The following is a 13,009-nucleotide window of genomic DNA, read 5'->3' as shown; positions in this document are numbered from 1 at the left end:
TATTCTGCTCAGAGGTTGAGAGATACAGAGAAACAAACAGGAAACTTCAGTAAACTATCCTGATGGGATACAGTAGGATTTGGGCTGCTGTGCAGCTTATGGGAACGGCACAGGGGTTAAGGAAGCCTTTCTGGGGGAAGTGGCCTCTGTTCAACAATGAGTAGGAGATACACAGTTGTTCAATGAATGCCTGTTCCCCTCACCCCTCGTCCTTCAGGGGACAAAATTAAAGGACTGACTGAGGCCCTGAAAGCTAGGGGTAGAAAGCTAAAGGCAGATCACCCCTGCTGATCCGGGGAGGCAGCTGGAGGTTGGGAGGAGGCTCCTCCACATGGCAGCTGTTTCATCACGGCCACAAAGTTCCTCCAAAGTCAACATGGGCAGGGGACAAAGGTTCTCAAACCAGGCTCTTGCCCTGCTCCCCAAATCGAAAACAAAGTTGAATGACAGGTTTTCTCAAGTTTTTCTCCTATTAATCCAACTCCCTCAGACCTCTGCTGCCTCTTACATATCTAGATCAGAATCTAGTAATTGACTGGGCATAACTATATTTGGCTAAGTGTAGTCATAAACTCACATATTAACTATGTACTATATACATATATGTACTATATATACATGGAGGTCTGTTCTAGGTTTTGGGATGCAACGATAAGTAAGGTACAATCCTGACCCTTATTCTACTCTGAGTTCGAGAGATGCAAACAATTCAACAGGAAATTTCAATCAACTATCCTGATGGGCTACAGCAGGATTCAGGGTGCTGTGCAGCACATGGGAATGCCGCAGGGGTTAGGGAAGCCTTCCTGGAGGAAATGGCCTCTATGGAAGAGTGAGCTTAACTATACTTCAATAACATACTTAGCTATTTTGAATCTAATACATTGAGATTTTACTATAATCTGTAAAAATCATACTGACACCATGTGCTTGGCCCCCTCAACACATCTGAGGACTACTGGACTGAGAAAGCAGCAGTTTTGATCGGAATCCTGGCTGTGGTACCCCAAGTCTGTGAACTTGGGCAGGTTACTTAATCTTTCTGGCCTCAGTTTCTTTACCTGCAGGAAAGGAAATTGACAGATTTATCTCGCAAAATTGTTCAGTGAAGAGTAAGTGAGGTACAAGAAAAGATTAAATAATGCAGCAGGGATTAAAATTTTCTTTTCTATATTCCTCTCCTTTCCCAATTAAGTCTGCACGTTTTCTTCATGCAATGACCTTTTCAACGCTGCTCTGAATTTTCACCCATGGGCAGACATTGGACAAGGTCTGCATGGTATGACTTACCAAAACCCCACATCTGCCCTCTATTTAAGTTTGGGTCCCCCAGAAGCAGATTCTGAAGCTCTGACTTCAAGTAGTTTATTTGGGAAGTGATGCCAGGAAGCACTAGAAAGAGTGGAGAAGACAGAGGTGGAAGGGAAGAAAGCCAACCTGGAGTAGGCTAATAAGCAGATTACCCCTATGGGCAACTGGGGTTCAAATCTTCTGGGGACTCCAGTAAACCATCTAGAAACTATCCCAGAGCTGTCTCATCCAAGGGCACGAGTGCTGGGGTATTAATCCATCAATTGCTGTTGGTCACTATTTGGGGACTCCCCAGTATTCCTGCCCAGAGAAAGCCCTCAGGCATGGAAGCTCCTCTACATGTAAGCAAGAGCTTTGGCATCTAAGGGAATGGTGGGCTTCAAGGAGCTATAGATAGGGCACCAACAGAAATTATGGCTGGAGAAAGGAAATTAGAAAATCTTGCTATGAGGTACAGGGCAGGAGAAATAAATTAACTTGGTGCTTTCTATTAGGAAGACATAAGAAATCAGGACCAATTAAAAAAGCAATAGCAGCTAGGTAATTAAAGTGCTAAAGGAAAATCTGGCATAGTGATCAATGCAGAGGTCAGTAGACCTAACCCATGAAGAACTGCATGTGAGACTCCAAAGTTTGGAGGACTTTGTGTTGCAACTTCCATCTTCACCTTCCCAACTCCTCCAGATTTCAGTTTAAATGGCACCTGCTCAAAGAAGCATTCCCATCTAGGATATCACCACAGGCCCCATGCCCAGATTTGCACATCCACTACCTAACACAATCCCTGGCACATAACAGGACGCTACAAGTATTTGCTAAATGTATTTATTAGCCCTCTTCATACAAATGATGAATGTGCTATTCATCTAATTCTCTATCAGTGTGATTGGTTAACCCTTATTAACCAATTAACGACTATGTGCACAGCACTGTTGGCATATGGAGGGGATGAAGCTAAAAACAAAAACCCAGAGCAGAAGGGAATGTCCTCTATCAGTATAGCTGTAGTCTCTGGGAGATGGGGGCTGGGGCTTCAAGAGAACATGCAACTATGACAAAAGACACAAGGTCACACAATTAGTAAGTGGCAGAAGGGGAATTCAAACTCAGGTCTGACTTCAAATCATGCCCTTTCCATCCTAGTGGGTTCTAACATTCTATGCTCTCCTCTGTTGTGAGTACAAATTTTGAAAAGGTGAGAATTAAACCCGACTTGATATGGAAAAAGAAATCAATCAGGGCTAGGGAATGGAAGAGGAGAGAGAAAATAAAACAAAGATGATATCAATGGGTTCACCACCAAATGGAAGGAGCAAGGGCCTAGAAAACGCACATACTCAGCTAGCAGCCAAGTACCCAGTGCTCTGACTCAGCTGACCACAGAATGACACTAATCCTAGGGGCCCTGGGTGGGGGTGCCACAGCCTGATATGGGCTGCTGTCCCAGCAGATGAGGCAGAAGTTTATCTTTAATAGCTGCTCTAGTAACAGGCATCCAGGCTGTGATATGCTTAATCTAATTTTCCTCGCCATATTTAATTCTCAAAACATTAGCCATCTGTTTCCTGAATTCATGATGACACGGCTGCCTGGTCTGTTTGCGGAGAGCGGAAGGAAAAATCCAGAGGTCTTTTCTCCACTTGTCTCTGCTAAATCCAGCAAGGCTGCAGCTGCATACCAGCCCCACATTAAAAGATATAATTACTGAGCCCAAGGTCTCCAGTCTTCAATGACATGGACAGCAGTTAAATGTACTTCAGGGCCAGGAAAGGGCAAAAACTGGGCCGAACCAGCAAACCTGCTACAATCACCCTCACCTACCACTGTTTCCAATTATTTCTCAGGTGCAAACCCAGCCTCCCACTTCTGTAACCTTATCACCTCCCATGCTTCCTGAAATTCTCTGGGAAGAGGGCCTTGTTGGAGAGTTTTCTGTGCAATCCATCTTTGCAGTGTAGGTAACTCATCTTACTTGACATATTTATTTCTCAGAACATCTCTCCACTCCACTCAGATTCAAGCTGAAAATTCAAAGTAATCCTAATCATAATCAAACTTTTGACTTAAAAAATTGATGATATTTAAGCATAATCAAATCATACTTGTAGAAATGTGCACTAAGGATCTGGTACTCATACTTGTTTTTGTGTGTGTGTGCATTTTCTTCAGGGAGTTGGGGGTGCTCACCTCATGATTGCTTTTGCTGGCTTGTTTTAAGTAGCAATACCCCATGCTTTCTTTCTGGGGAACTACAAACAGATTGTGCCATCCCAGATGAGTTCTCCTTCCTATTCCCACAAACCATAAAGAATACATTTGAGACCATGCTAGCTTTGGGTGTTTTTGTTTTTTTGGCTAAGGTGGGCAAAACTAAAAAAACAAAACACAGCCAAACTTAACAAGGATTCCCCCATGTACCCTTTCAGTTCCACAACCTTTTATTTCTATGAAAGACTTGCTCAACCCTGAGGTGTAGGGTGTCTAATGAAGAAATAACAGGAGCTGGGATTTGGAAAAAATATGCAACAGTGTATAAGCACTATGAGGCAGGGTCTCTTGCCTGTTATGTTCAGTGTTGTAGTCCCAATCCCTAGAATGGTGCTCAAGAAATATTTGCTTAATGGATGAATGAAAGGAAGCTATGGAACAAAGAAAGATGACTGGTGAAGATCCCATAAAGGCTCTTCCAGTGCTGACTTTAGTAACTGTAGACTGAGGCTCACATAGGTCATGAAATCAATTTAGTGAGCTTGACTAGCATATATGTACATATATTTTAAAGAATGAACTAGAACAGAATAGAAAATATCTTAGTAAGGGGAAATATGGTTTTGTAAAACTGCTGTTTCAGATACATACCCAGGATTGCAATGTAAAATATGTTTCTTACTGGTTAAAAAAAAGTTGGAGAAAAATGCTTGCCTAAGGGTATTAAGACAGATTCGCAGGCTCAGGCCAGGACTTCCCGGATCAGAATCTCAGGAATTTTGCACTTTGAACAAGTTCCCGTGGGGATTCTGATATACACTAAATTTTAGTATCTCTAGTCTGACAACCACTTTAGGGTCTGGAATTTCAAGCATTTAAGAGTCATGGAAGAGCTGATCAACAAATTAGTTCAACTCCATTTTCATGGCTATCACCTGTTTAAAGGGTGGGGTGGGGGACAAGCATTTCATGACCATAAAAAAAATGCAATTGTCCCCTTTCTGCCTGATACTGACCTCATTGCTGGGCCATTTCCTCCCCAACTCTTTCCATACACTCACTCCAAAGGCCAATCAGACCTGTTCTAGTACAGGTTGGCCACAGAGCTTTCATCTTCCAAGATAAACAGATGAAGAGGATTTAGTTGCCAGATGTAAGGCTGGACTGGGGCCTGCAGGGAGAAACTGCTTAGCAAAGAACAAAAACTCGCAGCCCAGAACCAGTCATCAGATATCTATGTACAGCAGGTGTGGCCTATTCTACCCTAATCCTGGCAAAGCTAGTAGCCACCTGTCCTGACAACTGCAGACAAAACTCCTTGGAATGACAATCCGGCTCCACTGGAGGCCCAGGCTTCCAAAGGCCCATTGGGAATCCTCTATAGCAGCTGTCCCTCATCCTGCAATCACTGAGTTCACCCTTCCCCACTCCATACCAATTAAGCAACCTCTGTTGTAAGTCCACGTACATTGGTTTCCCTCTGGGCCTCTCTTTAGGTAATAAACATAAAAGTCACCATTCTTTCTTTCTCACTTCATCTCACTTCAGATATATACCTTTGAACTCAGCTTTAACAATCAAGACACTGATTACACCATTTTCAGATCCCTCTCTTTCCTCAGAACCTTCTTTTTTGCTGAGTGGAAGGAGGAAGATCTTCCACATCCACCTGAATGGGAATCACCGCAGGAGGCCTCTGCCTCTGGGACACTTTGGGTGATTTGTGCACAGGATCCCCCTGGCCCCCTGCAGCACTCACTGCCTAAGCTACTCATCTGCCGCTAATCTATGAGTCTCCATGTATTGCTGTGTGTGAACTGCTCTTATTTTTTATTGTATTTTCTCCTGAACTTGACTTGCAAATTCCTGGGAGATAGCAAAGACTCTGGAAACTTCTATCTTGTTCCCACAGTGCCTTGCTTAAAAAAAAATCTTTTTCACTTGTGGAAGGGCATTTGGCAATCACACTCTATGTCAAAAGCTATCGGCACTGGACAAGTTAATAAAAATCTGTTCATCTTAGCAGGAAGTATCTTTCACCACATTTGGTTGGTCAAGCACCAAATTGTTAGGGCTACATTCCAGACACAAAAAATAGCAGTGAACACTAAATTTTGAAGAAAAAAAATTTACACTAACAGGGTCAGACTAACAATATTAAAAACAAAAGATAAAAGTCCACTAGCCTCCAAAATTGGCGTCAGGAATTTTGTCTTATTTATTGTTATGTGTCAGTGGCATGCTAAGGGTTTTACGTCACTCTCATTTAATCTTCACGATGACCTATGAAGTGGGTATTATTACAGCACTCCATTTCATAGATAAAGGAACTAAGGCACAGAAAGCTCGAATAACTTTCCAAGGCTGATAAATGCAAGAATGAGGATTCAAACCCAGAACTGACTTCACTACGACCCTCTACTGCTTCTCTAATTAATCCAACTCCTGATATATATTCTCAAACCATAAATTGGGCAAAGTTCTCTTTCCTAAAGAAAAGGCTGTAAACAAATGTGTTTTGTTTTTTTTTTTTAATTAAAAAAGTGGAATGCATCACAAATCTGCATGTCATCCTGCGCAGGGGCCATGCTAATCTTCTCTGTATTCCAGTTTTAGTATATGTGTTGCCAAAGCAAGCAAGCAGCCAACCAACTAAACAACCAATCTATCAACCCTTCTGCAAAGGAAAACAGATGGGGGAATTTATGAATATACTTAATTACCTTGGGTCTGCAAGACTTCATCTTTAAATCTTTAATCTGTTTCTTCGTCACCATCATCCCCCACCTGATTTCAGTTTAGACTCTGATCACCTCTTCTACAGATGATTTCAACAGCCTCCTAAATTCTGTTGACTTTAATGTCGGAATATATCTGGAATCTGACCACCCTCACCCCCAATAAGACTCCAAACTTTGGCCAGGTGTGGTGGTTCATTCCTGTAATCCCAGCACTTTGGGAGGCCAAGGCTGGAGGATCGCCTGAGTCCAGGAGTTTGAGACCCGCCTGGACAAGATGGTAAGATCCCACCCCCCACCCCCACCCCCCCCACCCCCCCCCCCCCCCCCCCCCGCCGCCGCCCAACTCTACAAAAAACAAAACAATTGCTGGGCGTGGTGGTGCATGCCTGTAGTCTCAGTTACTTAGGAGGCTGAGGCAGGAGAATCTCTCAAATCCAGGTGAAGACAGTGAGCCAAGAGAATGCCACTGCACTCTAGCCTGGGCGACAGAGCAAGACTCTGTCTTGAAAATATGAAATTTAAAAAAGACCCTAAGTTTCTACCCTTGACACCCCTGCGGTTGAGTCTCAACACATCAGTGTGTCCTTTTTAGAAGGTTAAATCAGGTCCCATCACAACTGTGCTCAACATTACCTCCAGCCTGATCTCTCCCAACTCTCTCCTTTGCTCATTCTACTCTTAGAATATGGCTTCCCTGTTCCTGGAACAAATGTGTCACATTTATGCACCAGGGTCTTTGCATTGGCTATTCCTTCTGCCTGGAGCTCTTTTCTCCATGATATCTGCATGGCACACTCCCTTGCCTCCTTTATGTCTTTGCTTAAAGGTCACTGTCCAGTTGAGGCTTTCCCTCAATACCTGGTTTAAAAGTGCACTCTATCTTCCCACCCCAGGACCTGCATTCCCTCTTGGCTTGTTCCATTTTTGTTTTTAGCCATAGCACTTATCACCTTCTAACATACTATATAAAAATAGTTATTGTGTTTATTGTTTTCTCTCACTAGAATGGATGCTCCCTGAGAGCAGAAATGTTTATGTTGTGCCCACTGGTGTATCTCCAGCACCTGGAACACTGCCTAGCACATGGTATGTGCTCAGCAAATATTTGCTGCATTACTGTTTTAAATAGCTTACTAGTAAGAAAAACTGATAACCCCAGGTCAATGCCCTATTTACCCTATGGCTTTTGCATACTCCAGGGTTCTGGTTCACTCTGGGAGGCACTCATTCACCTGCTTGAGAAACTAGGGGATGGGGAGCTATTAAGGAGGGAAGAAATAGTTTTTCAGTCAATCCATTCTAGTTCTAGGGGATAGATCTGGGGAGAAGGTTGGAATTATGAATCTGCTCCAATAGTTGAGGCAAGAGAAGATAAGAACTTGAGAAATAGTTACCAGAGAAGAGAGAAAGATGCAATGAATGAGTGGATGTTGGGGGCGGTGGGAATCGGACTGACTCTCAGGTTTTTGGGTTGGGTGATTAAACAGATAGTGTCAGCAGTAATGGAGACAGAACACACCAGAGAAGATAATATGGGAGTGGGAGTGGGCCTGGGGAGATAATTCTCCCCCACTTAGGTGAACGTTCACTTCAGCAGTCCACTGATAAATAACTTAAGTGATTAAGACAAAAAGCTCACTCAGGGGTACAAAGCAAAAGAATCCTACAAGAAGACCACTGCTTTGTTTCTATTAATTGGTGGCACCGAGCTGGCCTTTAGGAAGACAGATTCCCTTCTAAGGAAAAAGGCAGGAATGTCTTCTCATGGGTTAAAATTTTCAGGGTGATTATGCACCAGAACGCACACACACACACATATATATACACACATACACACACACACATATATACCTACCAAGATTCCTGCATACTTGACGACTTGCCCTATTGTGTTGAAAAAACAGCTTCAGAATTAGGCAATCTTAAAAGGAACCCATGGTAAAGATCCCTGAACAAAGGTTTCCCAACAACATAGCTAAATCCACCCTTTGCATAACTTACATTTTTACCCTCATATCCTTACCTGGAAAGTTCTCTCGATTTAGCTTAGGCCTGCGGACAATCACAAAGTCTTTTTCACTCCCTTTGCTCTTCAGCCGTTTCCGTGGGGGGCTCTCCGGGTGGCCCAGGTTTGAGAATAGTTCCTGGGGGATGTTCTCACTGTCGGGCTCCTCTTTCTCCAGGGCGGAGACCCCCATGCCTGACAGCAGTTCAGAAGTCTTGCTGGAATCCCATCCCCACGTGAAGCTGGTGGCAACGTTGCTACTCAGGTCTGGAATCTCCTGAAGGTGCTTCCTGCAGAAGTGCACAATACCCCCGGTTCCTTTCGAAAACACACCCATAAATAATTCCAAGGAAGGCATTAAAGAAGCTGCAGTTTATGTATTGTGGAAAACCTTCACAGCAGCTAACACAATCGCATTTTTTTACGTGCCCGCGGAGAGTTACCAAGAAAATGAAGAAATGAAAAGAACAAATCGAGAAGGCTCTTTGACTTACGATCCTGCAGAAGGCCTCAAGAATTTCTCCCAGCGGAGGGAACAGACAAGGAGAGAGACAGGGCAATCATACACTGATTGAAAACGGTGGCAGAAAAGCCCAATTAAGGAAGCCAGATAAAACCGCACGCTGATCCCCGCACTAAGGCATTCATCCATTCACACTTTCCCCAAGAAGGGGCTAAGCAACCATTCACTTAACAGCATTACTAACAATATTAGCCAGTAGCGATATTCGCGGCCTAAAAGAATTATTAAGAGGGTCCATTCATGCTCTTCCCTTTTTGAATCCGTTTACCTGTGCATAGCGTCCGCAGGCTCGGGAGTTTAAAATACGTGCATTAATTGCAGAGCTGCTCGCCTCCCGGATTCCCGATTTGGCGCGCGGCGGCTCCGAGCGTGCTGCTCGGACCCCCAGGAGCCAGACCCGCTAAGTCTAGCAACGTTCCATCCCCACCGCGCGCGCAAGACTCTACAGCCCGCTTTGCTTCGCGGCCGCACTCTGAGGCCCCACGGCCTGCTGGGAATTGTAGTTTCCGTCCCGTTTCGTAGTCCGACGGGCTCGCCCTAACTTCCTTCCCTTGCAGCTTTACCCGCCTTCCAGATACCCACAACCCCCCGCGGGAGCGGGACTGGTCGGCCCATGGGGTAGGCGGGGAGGCGGAAGCGGGCGGTGCTACGGCTGACTGGGAAATGTCAGCCGCTGGACTGTGGACGGATTTTTCTTTCCTGGGAGCCGGCAGGCCTTCTGGTGATCACCAGCGCTGTCGTCTCTGAGCGTGGATCCCAGAACCTGAACAGCTGTGACGGCCGCCGCTTCCCGGTCCCATCCAGACGCTGTCTGGCGAGATCGGACAGTGAGCCTAAGGCGGAACGCGTGAGGCGCTTTTGAGTGTGGGGTCCGAGGCCGAGCGCAGGCGGAAAGAGAGGGGACCCGGCAGACCCCAAGTGGCCGCCGCCGCGGGGCCCACGTCCCTAGCTGCTGAGTGGGGACAGTAGCCCAGCCCGCTGGCCAGGTGAGAGGCTGCGAAATGCGGGCGTCGCACCTGTTCGTCCTTTTGCCAGGAAGCTTCTTCCTCCGTGGGGGAGAAGGCGGCCCTTAGAATTGGGTCTGTGGACAGGATCCCTCCTTTATCTGTAAAATACGCACAACAGCTAAACATGAGTCGGAACGAAAGACAGTGGTTTAATTTTAGGGGAGCCGGAGACCCCAGCGGGTCCTGTGTGGTGGGAAGGCTGCGCATGCCCTTGCAGCCTTGACAAGTCTCATAAATAGTAACAGAGGAATAAATGAAAGGACGGTATTTTGCAACGGGCTTTACCCGTGCAACGCAGGGGGCCTCCAGCAAAGCCATTTGGTTGCTTGCTGTCGCTCAACTGGCTACGTGTGTTTGCGTCGCCGCCTAAAAGCAAGCTGCTTTAAGCCTATCTCTGCTGAGAAGAGTTTGGGGGCGGTTGGAGTAGAGAGCGTGACATATTCCAGGTACAATGACCATGCGAAATCCATTGGACAAACTATACTACAACTGTGACCCCGGGAAAACAGTGGAAGAGGGAAGGGGGATGAATTCTAAGCTTCATAAAAATGAAGATTTATAAAGTTCATAAGGAAGCATAACAGCTTCATCTCATATTAGAATATTCAGTGATGCTGTATGACACGCCCTCTGGTTTCCTTGAAAAAATGATTTACTCTATAGTGAAATTAAACTTCCCTTGCCCAGGTATGTGCTTGTTCTTTAGCTTGTTCCTTAGCTTGAAAAGTAACTGCCTCTTGAGGAAGGAATTAATGAACTTTTAGCTTGTTCTTGAAAGGTGAGATTGGTGTAAAGAAGGGATCTGTTCACAACTTGGTTTTGATTGGAACTAGGTGCAGAATACTAGGCTGAGCTGTTCATTAAACTAATGTTGTATGGAAAACATTTTAAAATTCAATATCCTGATGTTTTACAAAAAGTGACCTTTATGTTACTTTGGCTAAGGAGAAAGCATTTGCCTTCCTTTGAAGCTACATCCTTGCCCTTAAGATTGCAACTCGTAGGAGAAAATATTTTTGACACAAAAAATTATAATTTCCTTCAGGAAAGGGAACAAAACAGAGAGAGCCTGTAAGCTAATGGAGGAGAAAGAATAAACAAAAATATTTAAGATGCCATAATGAGAATAAACAGTTTTGAGATGTAAAATAATTGGGAGAGCCCACTTCAGACATAGATCTCATAGATAGGAATCGATGAGATGATTCTAAATTTAAAGATGAGAAATAGCTTTGTTCAGTCTTGGTTTTACTAGGAGTTACCTGGGGAACTAGAATACTTGCAACAGCTGAATTAGTGAACACAAGATCCTCTCTAGGACTTCAGGGAGAGCCTGTCAGTTTTGAAAATCAGTTTAATAGTTTGCCCCGGTAACAGAAATACTTCATCTTCCTAATATGGGAATAATTTTTTTTTGCATTCCTTCTAATCATAACTATTGCCTTAACATAATAAATGCAAGTTTAAATTGGTACATTAGATTCTTTTTAACATAAGGAATTGTATCCATTGAAGACGAGTTTAGTAGGTACATAGAGGTTGCTATCTGGTCATAAAGAACTGTATTGTGATTGCTACTGATGTATCTTGTTTTTTCTGATTGATGTTATTTTTATTTTTATTTTTTGAGATGAAGTTTCACTCTTGTTGCCCAGGCTGGAGTGCAATGGCGCAACCTCGGCTCACCGCAACCTCCGCCTCCCGGGTTCAAGTGATTCTCCTGTCTCAGCCTTCCTGAGTAGCTGGGATTACAGACATGCACCACCACGCCCGACTCATTTTGTATTTTTAGTGGAGAGGGGGTTTCTCCATGTTGGTCAGGCTGGTCTTGAACTCCCGACCTCAGATGATCCGCCCACCTCAGCCTCCCAAAGTGCTGGGATTACAGACATGAGCCACTGTGCCCAGCCATTTCTTACATCTCTTTAAAAGGAAGAAGGCCCACCCTTCTTTGTTTCTCCATCCTGCTGTCTAGATGATGATAGGATTCCTGAAGTTCCAGCATCTGTCCTGGAACATAAGGATTAAAGCCACCTGCTGAGGATGTGGACTAGAGAGAAGGGGCCTGGGCCTCTGATAATCTGATAACTTACCATAACCACCTATCTCAAGACTTCTTTTACATGAAAAATAAATTCTGCATTGTGTAAGTCTCAGGTATATTGGACTTTTCTGTTACGTGTAGCCAAACTAATCGTGAATAATTTTTTCCAGAACTGATATTCTCTGTAGTGGTGGCAGCTACCTGTTTACATAGCCCTTATCACCCCCTATTTTTTTTTTTTTTTAATTGCCTGTTTCTTCCCACTAGACCTTTTAAGGTCAGGGACTTTGCTTGGATTTTTGTATCCCCAGCCCCTTGAACAGAGCTCAGCAAATAGTAGGGGTTCAGTAAATATTTGCTAAATGAATGAATGATGCTTGGAACTAAGTAGATCTTTAATTCATTGCAATTTAATGCTCTAAGCTAGGCAGATGGGGCAAGAACAAACGGATTCAAATTTACTCTGTTTTCCACTTTTCCCATGTAGAGTACAGTCATATATTACCCTTAAATCAAGTAATGGTAGTATAATCTGTACGGTAAAAAGTTTGTGTTAAATTCTGTATTAAACATGACTTAGCATTCTGTCTTGATATATCTAAAAGAAACAGGAGAATGTTCTAATTTGTTCCCTGTGAAGACTGAACAAAATAAATCATTAATTAACAATTTAAATTGCATTAAGAAACTGTGTCTAGATTAGAGAAGAGACATGTAATTATGATCCCGGCTCTGTAGTGAAGATGCCTCTCTTTGAGTCCCAGCTTTACCATTCACCAGCTCTGTTAACTTGGACAAGTTACTTAACCTCTCTGTGCTGTTTTTTCTGTTAAGCAAGGAAACGAACAGCCCTTTCTTACTAGGTTGTGAGGTCTAATTTGATAAAGCATGATAAGTACTAATGTTAATACAATGCTTAAAATTTCGTGAACACATGCTAAATGTTAGCTATTCATTATTTTAAATTATTTTATTATTAGGAAGGACTTTACAGATTATTCTCTATCAAAATGTCTTGCAATTTCTATATATGAAATCTTTAAGAATTCAGTAAAATTTTAGTTCTTTTTTCTTATATGCTTACTTTTCTTATATGCTTACATGATTACTACCTCTTCTCTTCATGCCTTGCAAAAGGTAAAGCAGTTGGTATGTATGCCACTGTCCTCA

General features: G+C 43.6%; 2 protein-coding genes and 1 pseudogene across 10 annotated transcripts in view; 1 reads left to right on the top strand and 2 right to left on the bottom strand.

Moving 5' to 3' along the window:
• Positions 1–9,262, bottom strand: part of SKP2 (S-phase kinase associated protein 2) — a 31,852-nt gene extending 22,590 nt beyond the window's left edge. For 3 of the 4 annotated variants that reach the window (XR_012413612.1, XM_005595985.4, XM_065546158.2), the window contains exons 1-2: positions 9,057–9,262; positions 8,284–8,555 (exon numbers count right to left, since the gene is read on the bottom strand). Coding sequence is in view for 2 of the 4 variants with exons in the window: in XM_005595985.4 (XP_005596042.2) it covers positions 8,284–8,555; positions 9,057–9,064 (280 nt within the window). In the remaining 2 variants the exon portion in view is untranslated. Of the gene's footprint in view, positions 1–8,115; positions 8,145–8,283; positions 8,556–9,056 lie in introns of all 4 variants that reach the window. The other variant, XM_073993303.1, reaches the window with a different exon arrangement.
• Positions 6,057–6,157, bottom strand: LOC123574204 (U6 spliceosomal RNA; annotated as a pseudogene).
• A 180-nt stretch (positions 9,263–9,442) lies between the features above and the next one.
• The window catches only part of LMBRD2 (LMBR1 domain containing 2), a 60,817-nt gene continuing 57,250 nt past the window's right edge, over positions 9,443–13,009 (top strand). For all 6 annotated transcript variants that reach the window (XM_005556724.5, XM_073993293.1, XM_045393617.2 and 3 more), the window contains exon 1: positions 9,443–9,774. The gene's annotated coding sequence lies outside the window, so the exon portion shown is untranslated. The remainder of the gene's footprint in view (positions 9,775–13,009) is intronic.

Source organism: Macaca fascicularis, chromosome 6 (genome assembly GCF_037993035.2).
Source record: "Macaca fascicularis isolate 582-1 chromosome 6, T2T-MFA8v1.1".
Taxonomy (NCBI): domain Eukaryota; kingdom Metazoa; phylum Chordata; class Mammalia; order Primates; family Cercopithecidae; genus Macaca; species Macaca fascicularis.
Note: the sequence above shows the minus strand (reverse complement) of the source record. Positions and strands in the feature narration are given on the sequence as shown.